This window comes from Branchiostoma lanceolatum, chromosome 15, assembly GCF_035083965.1.
Source record: "Branchiostoma lanceolatum isolate klBraLanc5 chromosome 15, klBraLanc5.hap2, whole genome shotgun sequence".
Lineage (NCBI taxonomy): Eukaryota > Metazoa > Chordata > Leptocardii > Amphioxiformes > Branchiostomatidae > Branchiostoma > Branchiostoma lanceolatum.
Window position 1 is genome coordinate 4,277,335 of NC_089736.1, and position 22,857 is coordinate 4,300,191.

The 22,857-nt window shown below is 39.3% G+C and overlaps 2 protein-coding genes across 6 annotated transcripts; one reads left to right on the forward strand and one right to left on the reverse strand.

Annotated features, from left to right (window-relative positions):
* Positions 1–44: 44 nt before the first annotated feature.
* LOC136420541 (protein arginine N-methyltransferase 2-like) lies at positions 45–12,186 on the reverse strand. Of its 5 annotated transcripts, none has more exons than XM_066407488.1 (11): positions 12,032–12,186; positions 8,772–9,598; positions 7,995–8,177; positions 7,352–7,513; positions 6,846–6,920; positions 5,815–5,979; positions 5,215–5,390; positions 4,712–4,841; positions 3,942–4,078; positions 3,325–3,487; positions 45–2,541 (listed from the first exon to the last, which is right to left on the reverse strand). In XM_066407488.1, exons 2-11 carry the CDS (start codon positions 9,498–9,500, stop codon positions 2,503–2,505), a joined length of 1,959 nt encoding a protein of 652 aa, XP_066263585.1. In that variant the 5' UTR covers positions 9,501–9,598; positions 12,032–12,186; the 3' UTR covers positions 45–2,502. The 5 variants fall into 5 exon arrangements, with proteins under 5 accessions (XP_066263585.1, XP_066263586.1, XP_066263587.1 ...); XM_066407489.1 differs by having other exon boundaries at positions 12,028–12,186; XM_066407490.1 differs by lacking the exon at positions 12,032–12,186 and adding an exon at positions 11,763–11,983.
* Positions 12,187–12,368: 182 nt separating this feature from the next.
* Positions 12,369–20,807, forward strand: LOC136420484 (2',3'-cyclic-nucleotide 3'-phosphodiesterase-like). Its single transcript, XM_066407433.1, has 5 exons — positions 12,369–12,483; positions 12,763–13,002; positions 18,555–18,672; positions 19,112–19,515; positions 19,898–20,807. The coding sequence occupies exons 1-5, from the start codon at positions 12,414–12,416 to the stop codon at positions 20,698–20,700; spliced, it is 1,635 nt and encodes a 544-aa protein (XP_066263530.1). The 5' UTR covers positions 12,369–12,413; the 3' UTR covers positions 20,701–20,807.
* The last annotated feature ends 2,050 nt before the right edge of the window (positions 20,808–22,857 follow it).

The window sequence follows — 22,857 nt, forward strand, 5'->3', positions numbered from 1 at the left end:
AACATTAACATACAAGCAAAGAACCACAACATTTGACAACACTAGACACTTCACATAGACTTGTATTCAGATTTCCACAAAATACATTTCACATCCATACGGAAATATATTCACTTCACAAGTGTTAAGAGAACGACTGATTATCATCACACATCTTGGAATAAATATTAATATTAAACACATTGCTGTACAGAATGATTCTTGTATCCTTTTTCACAAACTGGTCACACAAACTTAAACTTTCATTATTCTGATGGTTACTAAGGTACACTGATCATGACTGACTGTGCCCCTCTAGAAGAGGAGACCCATTAGCCAGTGTAACACAGGTTACATTGTCTATAGACCTACTCTCCAAGCAGAGGTTGGTGGGGAAGATTGTGACTTTTTTATCCTATGCCCCATTTTTTGTCGGCTCTCCCCACCTTGAGAGAGGTGGGAGAGCCGACGAAAAACGGGGCATAGGATTAAAAAAGTCACAATCTTCCCCACCAACCTCTGCTTGGAGAGTAGTCTAGACCAAGGGACAAATTGACTATGTTGGTGGCTATCCAACTAGTATATGGCACACAAGGTTAACATCGACTACGATGGACGAACATCATATGGCACACATTGGTTACATGTCAGGTTTCCGATTTTGAGATCAAAATGTAGCTTAGCTTTGACAGGGTAATGTTGTCTGCTATTTATAGTCTTCTAATCAGACAACACAAGGTGCTAGATGTTAGGTTAACTGCAGTAGGACTGAGATTTATCCACGGAACGTCCCTTTCAAGACAGTAGTTTATCTGGTTTACAAAACTTGCTACATATAAGAGGAAGGTTACTTCTAACAACACTGACTTTTCCTTGCCAAATTTTCTGTCTAACTGTTAACGTTACAATCTTCTATCCCATCCATACAAAAACTGGTTGGTCCCTTGAATTCAAAAACATCTTTGATACAAAAATACAGCATAAATTAGATTACATACACATGAACCTTTTCTTTTTACTCAGTCAATGGTCACCACGTAACAAGACCTGAAGGTCACTTCAAGGTGTGACACAAAGGGCACTCCAAGGTCATGGGTCACATTATATATATTACAGTAACTGTTACAGAAACTCCCAGGTCAGAAACATCATGAGACAAGCTCAACTGCTCAATAAGAGTGAGGACTAACTGACCCAATAGGAGAAGCAGGGGTTACGAAGGCTGCTTGGGGAATTCCCTACCTGTAGAACACTTATCAATATAGACACAGAATGGGTTACAGGCACACACTGGACATTTCATAAAAATCATTTAGTCTACAATCTCCCAAATACGGGATAATGGCTTGCAAAATTGCCTTTCCTTTAAGTAAAGTTAACCCTCAAAATGACAGTTAATATTTGGGCATTTTGTCAAAAGATTGCCTTTCTGCCAAATACCAATGAAGGTATTTTCACATCAACAAATGTGACAATTATGTGCAAATATTGCACAACGTTTAGTATCTAATAAATAGTGCACACATCACATCATAAACTTTTCCAATGTTCAATTCTTTGACAACAATCTATCTCACCAACATTCAAGATTTGAGAAGTTTTAAAAAAGTTTATTTGATTTTGATAATGAAGTGATGTTGTATTCAATTAATTTTGTCAAGAATTCAAATGTACATGATTGTAATGGTATTCAATTATAACATTGCCTTTTTAAGCCGATACTTACTATCCTTTTTCCACATGTTGTGATCTTACAAAAAATCTAAGGCATTTAAATTGCCTTATACATAACTTTTACTCACCAAATATGGCAATACAGCAACATGAAGTATTAATTTCCATTTGTATAAGATACATGTTATTTTGCCAGCCCTGTATCTTTGGACATTGCAGTCAAACCTATACAGTCAAGTGACCACCTCTTCATAAGGACCACCTGGCCAAAGTGACACAAGCATTAAGAATCCTGTTTAGTATATTGAGTGACCTTTCCACATAGACCCTATGGTTTGGTCCCCTGAGAGGTCTTCTTGGACAGTTTTGACTGTTGCAACAATGTTTTTTTAGGGCCCTCTACCACACTTTTGACAAAACTGACAAACTTTCCACACAGAAAAACATAATCAAGCCTCACATTGATAAAATACATCACTGGCACTGGCATGATGTATAACTCAACATTGGACATAACTTATATAAGAAAAGCATACAATTCATAAAAAGTTCACGGCACTCCCCATTCAACAAATTGCCAACATTGTGCATTTCACTTGAAATAAATATTCCTTTCTCTATAGCTGTTCATTATTTTGAATTATTAAAGGAAACTACACTTTGTGACATCAAGTTTGCCTCTGCTTTTAGTCAATTTGTTCCATATGCTTTTTTTTTACATTTCATAGTTCCAGCCTAATGTTTGATTTTTGTAATTTTTTGACTGTCAATTTGTTTTTGTGCTCTTGTTGATTTTGATTTGTAATTAGAATGTCAAGCGGTTTCAAAATCCCCACAGAGGGTTCACCTTCATCTCCATAGTAAGAACTGCTTTTGCTTCTGGGTCCCCTGAAACAGAAAGAAGAGCAATTTGTCACTGTGATTCAATCATTCATAAAAAAATGGGCACGACTGCATGACAAGTTGCTAAAAGCAATTTCCTGTCTGGTGCAGGAAATCAACATCATTTCCTCAATTTCTATCACATGCATACATGTATATCAATCTGAGGAAAAGTTGTCACTCTCTGATACTGACAACTAGAAGGTACAGGCATTTTTCCTGACTCTGTATTAAACTTATTTTTCGATTAAACTTTGTTTTCTTTGAATCATGACAACACTTCTGACAAATAAATTGGCCAATTTAGACATTTTCTAACATAAAAGTGTATCATGGTCTACGTCATGTCTTTGATACATGTAAGTCTCATGTTTGTCTTCATGTTTGAAAGCTCAGTACAAAATAGGAATTTGGAGTTTTCTTTTACGCATTGCCAACCACTGATGTCTCTCACCTTCTTAATATGTTTTGATGCCTATCAGACATCTTCTTCAGAGCTTCTGACTTAGGAAAGCACACTCAAGTCTGAAACTCTTAGAAAGATGTCTGATAGGCATTGAAACGGAAGCAGGTGAGAGACATTACTGGTTGTGTAAAAGAAAACTCGAATATCCTATATTCTATCAACCTTATGAAATTATTTTTGGAAGTTCCTCAGTACGAAATAGCCTGAGTGTCGTCCTGTTCCAGTTCCAGGCTTTGCTTTCACCAATTGAACAAGGAGTGCCTGGAACTGAAACAGGATGGTACTCAGGCTAGGTACGAAATAGATGTTGCTGAAATACCTACCCATCTAACCCCAGCCTTGAGCACCTCCCATGTAAACCTGACCCTGAGATGTCGTCTCCACTCCGGGTTCCTCTTGATGAGGATGCTGCCCACGATGCTGTCTCCCCCCTCCACTGCAGTGGGCTGGTCCATCATGAACAGATCCTGCTTCCAATGAGTCATCCTGACAACAAAAATCAATCTGTTTCTAAGAGATTCATGATATTGGAAGTTACAAATCAACAGTTAGCAAGACCATACAGGGTGACGCTTGTCGTAGACATGTATCAGTTTCTTAGGGATCTATGTGTACATGAACGTGTGTGTGTGTGTTTCTTTGTGTGTGTGTGTGTGTCTGTGTTTGTGTGTGTGTGTGTGTCTGTGTGTGTGTGTGTGTCTGTATGTATGTGTGTGTATGGTACGATAACTTGGCTTTAAGCCTTTATATAAAGGAGGTCAAGATCGTGATCATAACAAGACTTAGTAATACATATTCAAAGCCCCAATTGACACAAATGGTACAATCCTAATGACAGTGCTAAGCTTCAAACTGATGACATTTTCTAGCTTGCACATAAGATTATCATTTTCTCTTGATAGATTTTCTTCCTGGATATACAGTCCTGATCATGACTTACTCATGTTCTGGTCCAGTATTCAGCACCACCGGTGGCTCTGTTGAGGGGAATCCTCCAAAGTCTACACTGAACCAGGAGGCAAAGCCATGGAAGGTTCCCTCGCGAGTCACTTGGAACTCAAAATCTTGTGAGATCTCCTGAAAAAAAAATTGTCAGCAAACAATGTTATTCCTTACTGGCTTAAGGAATGTGAAAACAAAAATAAAACGTTTCATCAGGTTGGTAAGTCATTGAATGAAAACTAAAAGACTCTTTTGTTAAAACGTCAGTTGTTCTAGAGTCTTTTCAAATGTTAGTTGTTTTAATCAAACAATGTTTCGGTGACTGTCTGTCACTTTCCTCAGGGCAGATCTGACTGGTTCACTTGCACTGCACCTATAGGTGTTGCTGCTTACAGGTGCATATATCTCTGCGTGTAGCGCTTTTCAAATCACTTACAGGGAACTTTTAGCACTCTGAAGCCATTTGGCACCCAATTCCCTATTGGTTACAGAGTTAGGCAGCAGGGAGAAGGTTAAGATAGATAAACATCCTACTAGAGAGCTTATCCTAGTTTAAAGGTAGAGCAAAGTGCTGAACACCAGGTTGTTTATCCAGTATCACGCACTTGAGCACTAGGTACCAGGGGCCAAGACCCCGGTTGTAGTTTTCCTCTCTGCAAAGATAGTTCTGAGTTCTGTCAATACAACACGTGAGTTCAGTAGACGTGTGTGAGTTGTGATCTTTACCTAAATTACATGTAACACAGGTTTGACTGTATTAGGCCTTACCTCGAGCTCCTCCACCCTGAACCTCTTCATGTCCATGACCAGCACAGTCTCCCACTCCGCCAGACAGTCCTGCAGATCCAGCTCATGGTTAAAGATGGGGCGGCCAAAGAACTCCTTCTTAGCTGATGGACTGAAAAGAGACAAGAACATTTCTTTATATGTTATTGATAACACTATTAACAGGGCATATGATAACTTAATTGCAAAATCATGCCTGACGGCTAATTGCAAACAAAGCAAACCAAAACACTTGAATGTTCACAACGTGTGTATGCTTAACAGAAGGAAAATGAATCATGCGAATTAAGAGCGAAATGACAACTATTCTAAATGGTTTCTAGTTAAGCTACTTGAGCGGTTTGACTTCCTTTTTCCATGCAGTGAAAGATGAATTGCCCAATATTTTGGTGGAAAAACCAGTTGGACAACTTAAGCAAGAATATAGTTTAATTTTTGTTGATTGGTAAGGTATGGAAAGGTAACCCCAATTCGCAATTACTTACATGAGAGGTGAAAAGTCAAACCCGTACTGGTCTTCCCAGCATGCAATTTTCTCATCAAACTGCGCCTGTGCGCGGCAGGGTGCGAGGTAGAGTTTGGCGTGGGACGGCCACATCACCCCGCCTTTGGCCAAGAACTTGTCTCTTGCTATCAGCACTGATTCCACCATCAATTCAAACTACAGAGGGAAAATAAACGATATCAAACAGAGACATTATGTACAGAAAACAGAACAAGATTACAGTATGATAAATCAAAGCAGTTGGTTTAAAGTGTAAAGTTACCATTCAGTAGTACAACTAAATCAAGATAACATACTAGTAACCCCCATTAACATTGCCGCGTTACATAGATCCGCCACTTTGCAAAACAGTTGGGTTTAAGAGATCTCAAGTGCAGCCACCCAGGTATGCACAGTTTAGATACAGGGGTGCATTATACTGGGGGACATTGGGTTGGAGATCTGTTTGGGTGTAATTATTTAGAGTGGCGGAATTATATATCCTGGTGGAATCATGTTGGTAGATGTTATACAGAAATCAAATAATGATACTGCAGGTCAAACAGTAGATCAACTTAGATACGAAATAAATAAGATTTACCAGGAGAAGAGTTCCCATCCACTCGGAGATAATGAGGTCGACCTTCTCTGGCAGCGAGATGTTCTCCACCCTGTCGTGAACGACCTTAACCACGTCCCAGTACCCGTTATACAGCATCAGCTTCTTCGCCTTGTCTGCCATTCGACTGGCCTCAACAGCATAGATCTACAGCAGAACAACAAGAAATGTGTTCAGGATGGATCCATAAAGAGTAGAACAACAGCAAGAAATTTCTTAAGGATGTATTCATAAAATTGCAGGTTTCTTAGACATTGCAATTCAATGATTGGTCATTTGAGGGTGAGATGATAACCAATCAGCACCATGGACAGTGGGGAGGTGTTAGCAATCAAGGTACTGTAAAAGGCGAAAAATTTGTGGGGATCTAATTTTTCAGTAGTGAGAAAATGGAGTGTTTGCAGTTGTTTTAAGATCGCAGCTGAAACAAGAGGGTAGTTGGGAAGAAGGCAAAAAAAAAATTTTGCAGTGGTTTAAAGGTCGCATTAAAAAGATCACCGGGAAAACCACCAACATAAAACAACTGCAAGCATTTTCCCTTTACAGTATGTTACGTCACACATGACAAAGGACACAATCTTAGAAAATAGCTGGATTATTGAATTTGATTAGCTATATACAGATGGTATTTGACAACACTTGTCTTTTTTTGTGTGCAAAGAGGTTCCAAAAAATGTGGCTTCACTGCTTTTAAACATGGCAAGTACAAAGACAATGACATCGGCCAAAATATTGTGACAGACATAATTGCCTATTAAACATTGTTTTGCCATGACTTTTATCAAAGCCCCTTTCACATAAAAATCATGATTTTGGAGAGCTTTACTGGAATTATAAAAGATGTAACAGTTATAAAATTGCGAGAGATGAATTTTACTGAGACATAGTTACTCACATATCATAATGTATGTGAACACTACTTTGATCCAGGTGGAAAATTTTCTGTAAACCTGTTCTGAGTAAAAGGGACCTTAGTCATCATACAGGGAACATTATGTCAATAGGCTTGTTACCTTTTTTGGCTGTGCGAATTGTGCACAGAACAGACTAAGGCGGCCCAGACCACAGCAAAGCTCCTTTAGCTTACTCTTCAGTCAAGGATGAAATTAAAGAAGAGAAAAAGAAGGAAGGAAGAAACAAGAAGCAGATGTAAATTGAGGCAGTGCAGAGGCTAGGCAAGAGGGTGGGCAAAGTTGTGAAGAATTAGGGATATTAATCAGCATTTCAAGTAACTTTGCCAGTAAAATATAAGTTTGAAACATCTAGTAGCCGATGAGATAGCCTGGATGCCAGACCCCCAATCTCTAAAATGTCTATCGAGTGGGGATAGACGTTTTAGAGATTGGGGGTCTAGCATCCAGGTTACCAATAAGAAAAAAGGAAACATTGCAGAAAGGCTAAGATACATGTAGCATGCAGAACAAAATAATTTTTTTTGTTCACAGCAGCTTTATGTTTCTTCCATGGCAACAGTAATATTAGAGATTATTAGAAGACCCCAAAACAAGAGAAGTCTCACCTTATTTGGCCTCCCATATCTTGCACAGAAGAGGCTGAGAATGCCAGTTCCGCAGCCCAGGTCCATGATGACCTTGTCCTTCAGGAAGTCTGCGTTCCTCTCGATGGCCGTCCTGTAGGCCAGAGTCCGTGGCTTGTCGTTCAGCATCTCTAGCTGAAGTTTCTGTGTTTGAAAGTGTACTACATTTAGGCAGTACTAACTAACATCAAAATAATATAAGCATGTAACTGTTACTGCTATAACATGAAATGTTTTAAGTTGAAATTCAGTAGCCAATCATTAAATCGTTATCGATACATATTAGATTAATAGTGATATAAAGACCATCAACTTTGTTCTGAAATACTTTAAAGTATAAATTTTGATAATGCAACAAGATGTGATAGATTTAGCATTTCTAATTGAAATTATTACATATCATAAAAAGCTATGAGTGAACATCTAGGAGATAATCCTTTAATGGAATATACTGCATTGCACTAAGCTTACAATCAATGACATTTCTGTAAAAGCATCTAAATATAATTGCAGCTTGCATGAGATTAAACCCCTGGTCTGCTTAGGTACCCATTTGGCACCTAATTTGTATTGTCTATGGGGATAGGCAGCAGGGAGAAGGTTAAAAAAATTCATAGTTTCTTACCAAAGAAGAGTAGGACCCGAAGTACTCCTCATCTTGCCAAAGCTCGCTTTCCAGCTCCTCCAAGGTCTTGGGGCTGACGTGATTGACAGGTAGGTAACCATAGCAACCATTAAGCTCCCCCCACCACCACTCTTCGCTGTTTTTGGAGATGACATGGATTTGGTCCCCTCTCTTAAAACTCAGCTGTATGAGAATGAAACAAAAAAACATCACAAGCAAATCCCATTTGTAAAATTTCTTGATTTGATGGTTGTTTCAGCACCAAGGGCAGGGATGGTGTATAATATACAATATACATTGCTGCTTAAAATAGAAATTTACAAACTGTCTATTCCCATGAAAGACACATCACTTAGACTGAATAGGGAATGTAATTTGGCAACTTGAAGTCACATGACAAACAAAAGCTATCTAACACCAAAAAAGCGGGACCATAACTTGTTCAGAACACGAGTTCTGCTGCAGTACCAGTACCAAGAGAAGCCACTAAGACACCTAAAATTCAATCATTTCCAGTGTTTCTCACACTCTACGAACACACAAAGTATGAAACCAAACCATCCAGCCGTTCTTGAGTTATTTTGTTCACCAACAGAGAGGCATGCAAATGCTGCTGAAAATATAACCTACATTTCATGGAGGTGATAAATGGTTGATTAGTCTGGATCAGAATGATCACAGTAAAAGGGGTTGTGCAAAGATTTTGTCTTTGTTTTCTAAATATAATATTCATTCACATCAACTCAAAAAGTTACATCTTTAAAGTCTAATACAAACCTGGTTATTATCCAGTGCTGTGAAGCTGTCAAGAGCTGTCACAATTTCATCTAAAGCTGTCTCAACATCTTGTGCCTGTGATTGTGTGTGTGAATCCGACCCTGGTCCATTCTGCAATGCCTTGCTCTTTGTCTCTAATGTTCTTTCGTGTTGTTCTGGGTGATCTTTCCTCTCAGGCACATCCACTACAGCTCTGACAGGGTCTTTATCAGTTACTTTTCCTGAAGGCTGGGGCTGGGTCTCCACTTTAGAAGGCTGAAGTTCAAGTTCAATAGCATCAGACTCTGTAGAAGGTGCACTTTCAATGCTTGGTTTAGCCTCCATTGCGTCCTGACGTTTCAACCCCAAAATGACAGTGGCTTCATGGTTATTTGGCACAGAGTTCCCATCTTCACTGTCAGTATCCAAGCAAATATTTCCGTTAGACAGGGTGCTGTTACCCATGAGACTTCTGTAGGAAGTTTTCCTGAGTTCACGGTGTCCATCATTAAGCTTACAGCCTGCTGTAGCTTGCTGTGTTGAAGGCATGGTCATCTCATTAAGGGACGACACAAGTCCATCTATGCAGCAACCGTCTCCTCGTGCATCCTTTCTGAGAGATGGCAGGGCTGTGTTTAGCTGGTGGCAGCTGTCATTCTTGCAGGGTCTTTCTTCCTTGCATGTTGTCGATGTTTCTTCGCCACAACACCCTGAGGAACAGCCTGCAGCACAATCCTGGCCCTCCTCCATTGTTTGCGTCACACGTCACATTGCTGATTACTTGATAGACATCATAACTCTATTCAGGAGTTAGCACCCTCTGTGCTACGGCTCTTGCTCGGTCATTCCTGTAAATAGAAAAAATGTGAAAAATTCTAGTGTAGGATAACACAATAAACTGCTTGACACTTTGCTATCAATTTGTTCCACATTTAAAATCTGCCTGCATAAATATAGGAGAATCCACTCCCTATTGAATTTCACATTTTTCAACAAACTAAATAAATAAACACTACCTGGTGCAGCAAAAATAGCTTGCGAGTTGCAGCAATACATGTGTCAAATGAAAGTGCAATTACACACCCATATGAGCTCTTCATATGTATGTGAGCCTACCATATGCAAGTGCGCTTCGCTAACAACGTCCTCTCTGCACACAATATCAGTACTAGTAAACACAATTTAGGTTCAGCCTGCGATAAGCAAGAAGCAGATGGTACCAGCCTGAAATAAATGAGGCTGTCACAGCCGGATCAAGTGGCATTAGACGAAGATAAGTGATCCCCATGTGTCAAACATGGCGCTCAGGGCAGCGATAAAGATAACCTAACAAGGAACTCGTCTCTTTTTGGACCCTGACCCCAAATTCTGCCACCAGCCATTTTACGACATGGCTGTCACAAACACTTAGCTAGTAGTTATAATCAGACCTAACACTAGTTGAATTAGAAATGGTAATTTAGTTAATAATTTTGATACTTATTTGTTTACTTTATTTGTTTTTTGTACAGTTGTATTATTGCAATAATCATTACAAATGTAGCCTGTGGGCATGAACTGCAATTACAGTCAATGCTGGATGTTGTATCAAGGATAATTGAGCACGAAAATTAATAAAGCCGCAAGTTATCAAAAAAATAAATTACTGTAGCATCCTGCTACCCATTATAGAAGCTTGTTTAGTTGATCATTTTGTTACTCATTTGTTAACTTTACTTGTTATTTGTACTGTTGTATGATTGCAATAATCATTACAAATGTAGCCTGTGCCATGGGCATGGACTGCAATTACAGTAACTACTGGATGATGTTGTATCAAGGATAATTGAGCAACAAAATTAATAAAAAGCTTATCAAAAAAGTAAGCAATTACTGTAGCATCCTGCTACCCATGATATAACCTTGTTAGATACCACCAGAACAAAATGAAACATTTATCTTATAATATGATTGTATCTTTAATTAAAAGTTTGATAGAATCAAACTCTGCATAATTGATGAGTACATTCTGATTTTGATGTGAGTACGTGAGGACCCTGTGACTGCCTGGAATTAGTGCTCATATATCATCTACAGGGTTACAGCCTTACAGGGATATATTTGGCTTCCTGCATTGCTCCTATCTTAGGCCATATCAATGATGTTTTTTGGTTCTTGCTTTCCTCAAATTTATAAGAGAATAAGTTATACTACAGTGCATATATAAATGCTCATCTTGTATTGCATGAATTGTAATGGTTTAACTTTTTATATGCTAACTTTGCTACTATTGTCAGGTCCGGGTGTGAATTTCAATGACAACATGATATTTCATGATAACATGTCTATATCTTAAACTCTTTTGGTGTCAGAGTGAAGAATGTTCTTGTCTTGATCCTAACATATCCTTGAATGATTAGAAATGGCATCAATGATTGTATTACACGGGAAACAAAATTACATTGTTGGAACTAATTTCTTGGGAGAGCATAATTCCCAGTAAATTGATTAGAGAAAAGAACGACACTAAAGGTTGTACAAGTACAAGTCACGAAGCTCTCTCTCAAGTCTGTATATCAAGCATTCACGTAAGATAGCTACTGTACATACCAAAAATCATGACAATCCGGATATCCGTCAACACATCTTGAGTTATTCTCTTTCAAAGTCTGAAACCATTCTGGCTCCTGCCATTAAAAAAAAAGCCGCTAGGGGGCTCAAACATACACCACTTACTCTCTGCCTCAAGAGCTATCTATAATCTATCATTTTAAAAAAAATCATGACAAATTATGGCATGTCCAGGACATAAGATAGCAAAACCGGAAGTTCCACTGCATTACCATAACAAGCCACTAGGATATAATGATTTCCATATTCCAGGTCTCATCATCTACATCATATCATTATCAAGACCTACTCACATACCAAATATCAATACAATCCACCCAGGCCTTCTCGATTTATGCTGTTCATCCGCACATACAAACACACATTTGGGTTTTTACACACATACAAATTCACAAACGCTACCGATTGAATGTTGTTGACTAGATGTTGAACCTCTGTTTCTGGTTGTAGTCTGCAAATTCCCTGGGAGGAGTACTAGTATCACGCAGACACTGTCGCCTGTGTGAACACAACAATTACCACACACGAAGCCCCACGCCTAGATGATGATGCTCGTCTATCGTCTAATCACATGCATGGCGCGAAAAATTAGTCTGGGTCACTGTGACAGATCATGTGGGGAGGGGAGCAAGCAAAGTAGATACGGGACTGTTTTTACAATACTTACTTACTGGGATCATGTCTCTTCTATAAGCGTTCATCTCGGCAGCAGTGTGGCGTTATCCCGTAGCAGCATGGTGTTATTGATTTGAGATTGAGTATGAATTTATACGAGAAAACCCGCTAAACACATGCAGACGTTTACTTTCGACCCCGGAAGTGAAGATCAGCTGTTATTCTGAACGCACGCAACCAAAATAAAGTAAAACGAATTAAATTGAATAATAAAGCAAAAACTCGACTAACTTCACCTATAAAAAATACAGTGATATTATCAAATATATTTGATATGGAAAATAGGTATGAAGCGCAGTATGTTTTTGTTGATATCAAATATAGTTTTTTGTCTTGTTTGTCTGCGGTCTAGTTTCAACCTTTCGTTAATCATCAACCATGGGGATCGACTGGGTATCTCTCTTTTTCTGCTATTTCTCCGGAATTCTGCTATCCAGGGACTTTATAGGTGAGTCTGCATCTAAATAAACGTTTTATGTACATTTTAAGCCAGTTGAAGGGCTACTGGAATGTCGAATAGTGTGATTTTGAGCGGCAAATCTAAGAGCTGAATGTTGCATGGGAACACCCAATGGTTCAACACACCTGGTGTGACGTCATAGGTGATAAAAATAGCCCAGTGTTGTCATGATTGCACAACTTTGCCGTAACCTGTGTTCCTAACAACGTTTATAAGAATGACAAGACAACTGCCTAGCCACTCAAAAATCCACCTTCCTCCTTCAAGTAATGCCAGGAAGGAAGAAGAAGGCACACGAGGCACGGCTGAGAAGAAAAGGCTTCATACCTGTCCGACTTAAGGTGAAGAAAAAGATCGCTGTGCCCAAAGCAACCCGCATGGCGTCCATATCCAAGATGGAGTCGCTAGAAGAGGCGCAGCCGGGAAGTCTCGATGAGTTCCCGTTCCTGTCGGACCCAAAAACGATGGAGTACGTCGAGGGTTCGCGTACAATGTTCATAATGAGAGGTGAGGTCGTTATTTCACATTTGTGTAAACCATGCAACCATATGGTCTATATATTTGCAGGTTTACAAAAATCCGCCACTTTGAAAAACAATGGGTTCAATTGAGAGATCTCTAGTGCAGCACCCCCCAGGTATACACAGTTTAGATATACAAGTACAGGAGTTGCATTATAATCTATACTAGGGGACGTTGGGTTGGAGATCTGTTTGGACGTATCTTTTCAGGGTGGCGGACTTATGTACCCTGTTGGAGTCATGTTAGTACATAGCAAATATTGGCTAAACGTTACACAAACATGTTTATTTCAAAGGGTTTCGATTTATAATTCAAAACTACTTCCGATCACCATATCATAAAAGACGTTTTTACATCAAAGAACCTTTAGACTTAGAGCCAGTTAGAATTCATGAAACAGGTGTTCTTTTTGTGACAATATTGGTTTTATGTTACAAGTTTGCATATTCAAAAAGTCAGGGGCCAGAGTACAAGGACAATGTCTGCCATATCAGAGGAGTCTGGTGTAGGTAAAAGGTTAGTGTTAAGTCCCATGGCCTTTTTGAGACCGTAGGGGCAGTGGGTAGCCTGAATTCAATCAAGCCTCCTATGACCGCTTGCCGCCCTGTAACCGCCTACTAGTAGCCACCCGGGGAGGGGACAGGAATCCCCGGACAGCTGGAGTTTGCGTTATACAGACTAGGGCAGTGGGTTGTTAATCCACTGTGTCTAGGGTATGGTATTGGAAGGCAGAGTCCAACCCTCTCCTACTATGCCTTTTACCTCCCCAAATCAGGTACCCATTTTTACACCTGGGCGGAGTGAGGAAAGTCAGGTTTAGTGCCTTTCCCAAGGGCACAAGATCGGTGACATGACGGAATTCGAACCCAGGACCTCTGGGTTCTGGGCCAAACACCCTGCCTGTATGCCACACGACCCCACATTGTGTAGACTGATTATGTTAAGCCATCACATGTAATACTGCTGAGCTTGGTTCAAGAACTGTCCCCTGGGTATAGTAGTATGGCATAATTTCAGGATTATCAGTGCAAAGCCAACATTCTCAGTAAAGACGGATGGCAGTGAAAACAGTACTATTGATGTCAGTGATGATTTATTTATCAATACTGAATACATATAAGTATAATATTCCTTCAGCCAAAATGGGCTGATTTCCAAGGGAGTCCATAAAGGTTAACAGAATACAGACCTTATAGGAAGTCATAAAACATACAAGTGAAAGAAAATTCAATTGTACAGACAGATTAAACAAAGTAAATGGACAATGATAACTGTAAATCACAAATGTGTTAACAGTATGTAAATTAAAGCAGGTTCAAATCTGCAAAACTCAATTCATTTAACAAAATCTAAATGATCTTGCAAAAAATTGAAGTATGGCACGAAATGTATTAAAGATACATTTATCATGTGTACTTTAATTTCAAATTTGGAAAGTCAAATGGACAATTTTGGCATTATTCTATTCTATTTTATTCTCTGTGCTTGGTTACATGATCTTGCACATGTATGGTCAGAATACGTCATTAAGAGATATAGGTAATGTCCTAAGGCGTGGTGAAAGCTACGTCACCTTCACAGCGCGTGACCTTTTCCTGACGAGGGCTTTGTAGGCTGCCTCAGCTGATGGCAAAGAGAGATAATTATGACGAGTAAAGTGGTTCGTTTGCTCAATCAGGTTCTCGTAATTACCTTGGGCGTGAAATGCCCATCTGCCTCTTTGGATACGTCAACTGATTTGTTTGAATGATAATCATTTGGGCTAAGGTGATCATCATGCATACAATTATACCAACAATGGGAACTGTTTTTAAAGGACTCAGTTGTGGTTGGAATAGGCCACATAGGACCATGAAGCATGCACGGTTAATGAAAAATTTATGCCAATGGTACTTGAAAGTCCAACACATACACTTTGCTTGAAAGAAAACTGCAACGTACTAGTAGGTTAATTAGAAGAATAATATTATAGCTTTACATATTTTACTCCAGCATTATCATCTGTTCAATGTACATGTAGTACAAGTACATGTAGAGTAAGAAGAATAAGTTATTTATAGCTAACAAATATTTTACTCCATCATTATCTACTCCGCTCCAACGATGATACTCTATCCAGGTTGCTCCTTGCTTTAATGTGTGCGAGCCATATCAGTTTTACTTTTATGACATTGTCTAGACTATTTAACCCTGAAATTTCGCAGAGCTTTCCATTTTCATGTATATATGTCTGGCCCTGTGTTAGGCATTGGTCCCATGCATTCTAAATCCAGGTCAAATGTTCACCTTTATGTGAACCCAAACTATCTATATATATATATGTATATATATAGTATGTGTGGACATATAGGGGAGGGATTGGTTTTGTTTTTCCAAATTGGAACAGTTTAACTCCATAACCCACAGCAATATATTTTTAGGAGGTTTTCCCATATGTAAATTAAGGTTACATTCAAGGGATGGGTAGATTTCTTGTTTCCTCATGACCGAGATTATGTTTCTGATAGCATTTGTTTTTTGAGATATTCATTCTTTATTGTTTTTACAAAGAAAAAGACAATACAAAGTACATGCATAGGCTTTGTTTGTGAGAGTTTTGATTTGTAACAGTGTTTGTAACAACTTGTCTGTAACATTGGTAGTACTCTCATCTCCCAAATAAACGTACCGGTACGTTTATTTTTTTCAGCCTCAAAATCCACCCAGTACGTTCTTATTTTGGACAGTACGTTTATTATTTTTTTGAAAATTTGAGTTTTGCTAACCTGGTATCCCCTTGAAATTCAAAGTTTGGGTTTTCCTGCCAATATTTCCCCGGCATCTTTGCTCATAATTCATTATTTTCCGGCCAAGCGGCGTTGAATTTTCCCTGCCGCTATGACCCGGCCTTTGTGAAATCCTGGCGGAACTCGTAACGTATCGGTCGATCTCTATAACACTTCAAAGTCAACGTTGTTATTGGGCGAAAATAAGACGCCGCACTGACGTTTTGAAATGCAATTCTTTTTATATGCACAACTTTAGCAGTCTCATTACATCGTAAACCAAAGCATGCTGACCAGAAACCAATATATGTCAGCGGCGCAAAGTGTTTCAAAGTAACGTTACGCATGTAATACATTACTCTACTCACGTGAGATACAGTCTTTCCCAAAATGAAAATATAAAAATAAAACCACAAAAAACTGTGTCTTTGCATCAAAAACTTTATAATTACTTTGAAAGTATATCAAAACATTTTAATCCTACCGCAAACATGAATATTTAGCCCTTCGAAAAGCGCCACAGTAACGCACCCGGCAGTAACAGTCCGTGGGAATGTTTTGTTTTGGAAGATCTCACTTCCAAGAAGGGGAAACAACTCTTTTTGATCTACAAATAAAACTCCTTTGCCTTTGTCAGAAATGTGTTTTTGCCGTTTTGCAAAAAGACTTTTAATACCTCAGTCTATATAAAAAAATCAATTGCAATCTAGTCACCATTATTATCACTGAAAAATGCTTGAAAAAAGATCACTCCCCTACAGAAAGAATGCCGGAGGTTTCTAAGAACATGAGTGTACGTTCTGTTAGCCCCGCCCCTTTCTGTCTGTGGCGCCGCCACTGTCTATAGCTCACCCTTTCATGTAACATGAGAACCCTGTAGTTTGTGGCAACATTGTAACAAGACTTCAGGAGGTTTCTCACAAATTTGTTGACAATTTAGTTTCTCAAAATGATACATACAAGGGTAATTTTTAGATTTTAAATTATTTGGATTGCAACAACAAAAGCCAAGAACATTATATAATATTGTATATGATATTAAATGTCCTTGACACTGCACAATGATTTGTGGCATGTAATGTTTACAAATCTATGTTTCTATATGGAAGGCATAGAAGATAAATGGCAAGTTGGGAAAGACAAAAAGTTACATCATATAAATGTGATTGTCATAGTCTTCCTTATGATCATATTATCTCTATCATGACTTTTACAAAATATAAGTAATACCTGCATGTGATGACCATATATTCAGGATATTGTAATTTTCTGTTCATCTTCTAAATGTTGATACATTTGTATAGAAAAAGAGCAGACTTTCAAAGTGTTGCCCATCCAAGTGAACTGAGAAGTTTGGCAACTATTTTTCATGTTTTGATTATATGTCAGTATATACAACAATTTACTTGCTTCAAGTTCCAAGCAGAAAGTGCATGTATCAATGATCATGTACATTTTAACTTGTTGAATTTGAAGCACCGTTGGCCCCCGGTTAGGGGTCATAGCGGGGAACCTATGCCCAATTTTTTCAACATTGCTACCACAGTAATCTTTTTGAAGCTGCAAGGAATAATATAATTTGAACAAGATGTGTACAGTTATTCTGTTCAATAGTTATACACTTAATTGGTATGGTCCTCAGACAGGCATAAATAGTCAATAAATGAATAAAGAGAACCGGCTAATCATCTTCTTTCCTTCGGACAGAAGTAGCATGGACACAGTTTATCTGTAAATTTGGTCAATTTCCGGGGGGTATGTTTATTCCGGGGGGTACGTTTATTAGATTTTGAAGATTTGTCCAGGGGGTATGTTTATTCCGGGGGGTATGTTTATTTGGGAGATGAGAGTAGATGATAGTGTTTGTAACACAATAATGGTGTTTGTAACAGTATTTGTAACAGTGTTTGTGTTTGTTACATTGTTTGCAACTATATTTACAACAGTGTATGTGCACGTAACAGTTTTTGCAATTGTGTATAGGTGGTTGAACAGCTGATTTCTAGGTACAAATGGATAATAATATTAATACATAAGTACTACATAACCATATTTGGGTTGCACTTTGAAAGCAAACGGTCATAACCTACAGCCTACTGCTCAATGTCAATGTCCACAAAGTCAGATTGATACATTATCTGCTGAAGTGTGAAATTGTCCATTCCACAGTCTGCCATGTTGAAATCCCCCATGTGTTCCACCTGAATGATGACCCTTTCTCACAGCGGGTCATGCTGCATGCTTTTAGCAGAATTACACCCTCCTGGTTCTGTCAGTCCTGGTATGGAAATACATCCATTAGGCCTGACAAACTGATTAAAGTGCGAGCTGAGTGATAGATACAGAGTGGCCATGCGAAAACAGGATTTGAGAGATTTGCTCCAATGTCGGGATAAATCAGGATGAATGTTTCTGGTGTAGCAGGGCAAAATGTACCCAAGGAAATTCTGGCTAGGGTATAACTACTCTGTCCTGCTACACTGGTACATACGTATGTGCCGACAAGTGTACTTATCTTGTTCTTTGAAGTCTTGCCTGTTGTTTTTATCAAACTACATGTAGTAGTTTGATAAAAACAATAGGCAAGACTTCAAAGAACAAGAGTACTGATTTCAAAATCAGCAACCTTTTTTTTTAAATCAAATGTTGACAAAGAAAAACACTTCTCAATGAGAAAGACCAGTACTGTAACTTAAAAGAAAGTTAAACATCATTCTCATACTGACAGTCATACTGATGTTTTTCCCCATGTCTGCTCTATTTGTACTCCAGGTTTGCCTGGCTGTGGAAAGTCCTCTCTGGCCAAACAGATAGCAGACGCTTACGGCAACACTGTGGTCTGCTCCGCGGACAGCTTTCGCTACGTGAACGGGGTCTATGTCTTTGACAGGTAAAGAAATATTAACAGTCACACAACATTTTGTCACATCTGAGTCAATGGTGCCCTCTTCTGTCCCATTGTCAATACTGCACTTATCATTTCTGAAAGTACAATTGCTGGGAGATTACTGTAGACTTATCCACATTGACCACCCAAGGTAGTCATGCTTTTGCCAAATGCGAATGTAATTGCAGACACCTGTACCTGCTATAGGTGCATCTACTATTATGCAAATTTGGGTCAAACTTGGCCGGGCATGCAGGCAAATGCAGTCACAAGCCTTATTGAAACAGTCCCATCCAATTTTACATAGTTAAGACCCTCTGCTAAGCAGCCAACTATCTTACCCAACCAGCAAGCACTTTTGCGGTCCCTAGAGGGAATTCATACCTCTCTCAACAAGCAAAGTTGATTTTATTGATGATCATATTCAATTTTTTTTCCACAGAAATAAGCTTCAGGAGAGCCACGAGAAGTGCCGTGAACTGGCGCGGCTGTCTGCGGACAGCAGCATCAACGTGCTGATCGTGGACAACACGAACATCCGCGTCTGGGAGTTCAAGTACTACCTGGAGATTGCCAGGCGGAGACAGTACACCGTCGTCCTTGTCGAGCCCCGCACTCCCTGGAAATGGGACGTCCACGAACTCGGCAAGAAGAACAGCCACGATGTTCCGGAGCGGAAAATCCGGGAGATGGAGGGACGGTACGAGATCGCAGTCCCACTATACTTCGGCTGGTTTCTGAATGGCGATGATTCGGCGAGGGTGCTGACTGTGGGAGAGCAGGTGCTGAAACAGCTGGGCGAAGTCCGAGAGTTTGCGGAGGAGTTTAAGTGCTACAGTGAATCAGGTACTTATATTTTCATTGGGTAACGGTTATTGGGTGGGCCAACTACTCTCTTTTCTCAGCAAGGGGCTGAATTGCAAGGAGCTTGTAAACAATTGACGGGGCTAGATCGCTATAGGGTCTAGAGTGGCTGCCATTCGGCGCTTAACTCAGGTGTACCTATGAAAATCTCTAATATTGCAAATAAAACTGGGCGTATTACTAGTAAATCTGCTAAAAATATGATTTAGACTCATGATCATCGGCCTATCACTTTTCCTGCTGTGTGAAAGGAGCATAAAGGAGACAGAAAAAAAAATACACTTATATTGTCAAAATTTCCTACCTGATTTTATTCTGTTGGCTTTGCTAAATGTTGTGACATGATGTTGATGCTTTATTACAGGAACTGGCTCCCTTGATCTGACCAAGTACTTCACTCGAGAGGCGTTCACTGGTAACAAGAACTCCATCCACTGCACCGCCATGTTCACCAAGTACGGCAAAGTCCCCGGCTCCGAGGCCTACACCACGTCCGAGATGGTGGTGAATTCCTGCGGACAGGTCTTCAGGATAGAGATTGTCGGCTTCCTCATCACCCCAAGGACCTTTGGTGCACGGGTGCGACTGACCGCGTACCAGAAAAAGCTCTGGGGTCAGGACGATTATGAGACAGTGAATCACGGAACGCCCGTTCGAGGGGTGCGTTCCCGGAACATCTCGGGTGAATCTGAGGGCTGGGATGGAGGGCTACCTTCCTCCCCAAGCCTGTCCAATAGGTTTGCTGGGTTGGGTATTGAGGAGGAGATATTTGATGAGGGTGCTGCCGACAATCTTGCCAACTCTGCCACAGAACATGAATCCGATGAGACGGAACGTGATTATAAGTTCTGTCCGACGTGGGGCTTCGGAAGAAGGGCGCACATAACCCTGGGGTGCGCCCCTGGCATCCCCCCTGTACAGACTGGACTTGACCTCATAGAGGTCATTTCAACAGAGGCTATGACCTCTGACCTCTCAGGCATGGAGAGCACTCATGAGAGTGCGGCTTCCGACCTAGAGAGCGTGACCTCTGAACTGTCTCTGATCTCTGACCCCGGGACCTTCTCAATCAAAAAGGGCGAGGCCCGTTGCTATGGAGATGGAAGATGGGTTGTTTACCTGGACAAGTCAATTCACGTAGATGCAATGTTTTCAGGATTTTACTAAGGAGAGGTTTTATTTGATATGACATAAACTTATTTCAAAGAGCCAGTTTCAAGAGGTTTCATCCTAAAACTCTATCATTTCAATCTATAGAAACCACCCACCGAATCTAGTCTCCATGATCACTTTCAACCTCTCCCCCTTCTACTAATATGTTCCAATGTTACGGTACATACACGTACGCATTATCTTCTTTTAGTATGAAGCTGTGGTCCTGCTTGCCCTCTTGGCATTTCAATTGTTAGTCAGCAACAACTTAAAGGCTCTCCTATAAATGTGTAACAATACTAATGCAGAGCTCACATAACACATAATCAAATTCAGGAGAGGGAGGGAGGCAATACTTGTAACAAGCCAAAGCTAGTAGTAGAAGGAAGATGCACAAAGACACCACTTGTAAAAGTTGCTGAGTGACTGGGGAAGATGGTTTTAGCCAACAGGAACTAAGGAGTGAGGCAGCTAGGGGTTTTCCATGCATTTGTAATTGAACTGTTACCATGCCAGATTTGACATGTAGAAAACTAGAGAAATTATATTAACCAAGAAATATTTACTATTATATCTGTACATGTACAGAAATTATTGTAGAATAGAGCTGCAGGGCAGTTTTGTACTGTGAAAGCGGAAATTTTTCCATAATCAGAACAGTGGAATTTCTTTTCTTGGCTCTTGGATTTTTGCTGGACGATACTGGAAAAGGTGTGCAAAATATCAAGTAAAAGAAAAGGGTATCATGTGCTATACACACAAATGCTACCGCAGGAGCCACAAAGTTAAAATACCAGGCTGTTTAACATTTTAAACAATGAATGTTCATATTTTGATAGATTGATGCATAGGAAAATTGTAAGAACTAGGAAGACAAGGGCTCTTCTTCAACTGTTGGTGCCAAAATAGGAGCATATTGGGGTTGATTCACGTCCTGAATGGTACATTGTGATGTTTTTAGACAATATTTTCAAATAAGAAAAAAAGTGGCAAATCCAAGAACCAAGAAATCATAATATAGCCTTAGTAAACATTGTATAATACATTTATGTATGCTTTATAACTAACAGAAATGTCTTTTACTATACTAATAATACTGACATCTTTGTGTGATAAAAACTGTTGATATAATGAATTTTGTCATCTAAAACTTGCAGTGTGTTTTTAGATTCATCGTCTAGGGCTAACCCTTTGGCTAGTTGGGTAGGCCTGGCTGTACTTTTTTCTACAGCCAAATAAATAAATCAGATCAAATCCTATTATGATTAATTCCCTTCATTCTCTCATTTTCTTCCCTTTCTCTCCATCAGTGTTTCACTCTTCCTCCTTCCTTCACCTTATCATTCCATGGTGTTCTACCATTCCATTTTCCCCATGACAATCAGTAGGTTTAACCGTTCATGAATATTTGTTATTTATGTTGCCATTTGCTGCTTTCTTTGTTGCCATGTTGTATTATATTGATGTACAATCACTGCAGTGTTGTATTCAATTTGCTAAGAAAGCCACCAGGAAAAATTGTAACAAAAGTCAAATGTAACTATAGCAATACAGTACTGTTTGCTTCTCAATCTTTATTTTTTGTATATAATTTTATGAACATGTATATCATGTTCTTTGTATATGGGCATTGAGAATTCTTTCAATCAAAGTTGCACATGAGAAGCAGTATTTTGTAAGGTTTTTCATTTGAAGATTTTTAATACAGTATATTTTGTTCAGTGCAAAGAATATGTTGCCATCTGTGACTATTGAAGATGTTCATATGTTTTTGTAAGTGTAGTTCCATTTTTTGGCATTTGAACAATGTTATGTTTCAAATTCACAATGTGCATTGTGACTTACACAGTGGAATAGACCACCTACCTTACCCTTTAAATCAATGTTAGTACCTTTATCGTGAAATGAAAATTTTATAACAATAAAGTAAATCACGTGAGTAGATATTCTATGAGCTATATGCATGAAAAATTTCAGGTTCTGTATATATTTCCCTTAATGTTGTGAATGGTTATCAAAACAGAAAATATTTTATTGCTTTATTGTAACTGCTTACAATTCAGGGGCTAATGGTTTACTGGTATTTGTTTCAAGGCTGCTCAATGCCGTCAAAATGGCTTGAAAATTCAACTATTGCACACTTGTTTGGTAGTTTGCTGATTGGGAAAAGTT